The sequence below is a fragment of the Egretta garzetta genome, unplaced genomic scaffold, assembly GCF_000687185.1.
Source record: "Egretta garzetta isolate BGI_Z169 unplaced genomic scaffold, ASM68718v1 scaffold356, whole genome shotgun sequence".
NCBI lineage: Eukaryota > Metazoa > Chordata > Aves > Pelecaniformes > Ardeidae > Egretta > Egretta garzetta.
In genome coordinates, this window is record NW_009260019.1 from 230360 (window position 1) to 231940 (window position 1581).

Below are 1581 nucleotides of genomic sequence, written 5' to 3' on the forward strand. Positions count from 1 at the left end.
ACTGTTGAGAGACTGTGCGGAGCGTGGTCCTGTTCCCCTTCCGTGGGGGAACAGCAGGGCTCCTTGGTCCCGGAGTCCCTGCTGGAGCAAGTGTGCGTAGTGATGAGAGCTCTGCCATTCGCTGCCCTCCTTTCCAGGGTCCCTGCTCTAGCAGGACCCGTGGCTCTGGACTCTCTGCGGTGGGGCACCCGGGGCAGGGCAGGGTGGGGGATACTGACCAAGGGCGGTGGGGGCATGGAGCCCTGCTTTCACACCAGCACTAACACCTTGGCCTTTTCCAGGCTCCCGGGGATGCCGCCGGCTTCCCTGCGCCTCCCTGCATGAGCCAGCAGAGGATGGAAGTGACCGGCATCAGCTGGGCAAAGGACCCTTCGCCAGGTGCTGGGATGTCCCCCCCGTGCAGACTGGAGTTACAAATGGGCTTGTGACCTGAGTGTGCGGCACATGTGCCTGCGCTGCCAGACCCCTCGTGCAGTAGTCCGGGGCCACCGCAGGACAGGCGGACGTTGGCCACAGCAGCTCATCCTGTGAAACCGTATGTGGAAAAGCTTCCCACTGCTTCCTGTGAATGACGACCGTGGGTGCCCGTGCCCCGCGCACCACTGCGGAGCTCCTTGCTTGCTGGCGGGGTGGGCAGCAGGCTGTGAGAGACCGGCAGCAGCTGAGCACGGAGCCGTGCAGCTCTGTCCCCAGGGACAGATGCCAGCTGCCAGACTCTTCTCTGGAGACCCAGGAGCAGCCTGCGAGGCACCAGCACTGACCGCTCCCGTGCTAGCAGCGGGCGCACCAGGGCGCCTGTTGTCACAGATGTGACTCCAGCCTGCTGGGACAGGAGTGTTCCAGCTGTGGGACACGGCATGCAGCAGGGATGGGAATGCTCTGTGCTGACCGGTGAGCCCCACGCCGCTAGTATGGACTCTCCTCCTCCTCCTCTTCCCTAAAGGATGCTAGTTGCCCATCCAGAAGTCACTGCTCATGCAGCCCCCTAGAGTGCAATGGCAAAGGGTCTGCAGGGCTTCTCGTGGACCATGCTGCTGCTGTTCTGCGCCATCCAGGAGCTGGGGGCCTGGGCCATGCGCACTGCGGTGGAGGGCCCTGGCCTAGGGCAGCCCGGGGACCCTGCACTGCTGGCCACCGGGCGAGTGAAGCGTGGCTGGGTCTGGAATCAGTTCTTCGTGGTGGAGGAGTACACGGGCACGGAGCCGCTGTACGTGGGGAAGGTAAGGCATGGGGCTTAGGGCGTCCCTATGTCTGCGTGGCCAGCGGCAGAGCAGGGCACGCTGGCAGCTCGGTCGAGCCTGGCAGGGGAGAGAGGTCCTGCGTGGAGGTCGCTGGTGGGGGCCTGGTTAGAGAAGGACTCTGTGGAGGGGGATGGCAAGGAGCCCGCTCCGTCCCCACTGGGGGGTGGCGGGGTTGATGCGCTCCCAGAGGAGCGTGCCGGAGTTCACGTCTGTGTTCTTCCACTTGTGTGCTGGGTTCCCCTGGAGTGTGGGGTGGGTGCCAGAAGGGGAGCAGCCCTGGGTGCTGTGGGGCGGTGGGGAGGGCTCAGCCCCGTCTCTGTGGGAGGACACGCTGGGCTGG

At 65.3% G+C, this 1581-nt stretch overlaps 1 protein-coding gene across 1 annotated transcript in view; it reads left to right on the forward strand.

The window, feature by feature from the left end:
* The first annotated feature begins 283 nt into the window (after positions 1-283).
* The window catches only part of CDH22 (cadherin 22), a 60239-nt gene continuing 58941 nt past the window's right edge, over positions 284-1581 (forward strand). The window contains exon 1 of the mRNA XM_035896140.1: positions 284-1220. Within this exon, the coding sequence (XP_035752033.1) occupies positions 996-1220 (225 nt within the window). The 5' untranslated portion in view covers positions 284-995. The remainder of the gene's footprint in view (positions 1221-1581) is intronic.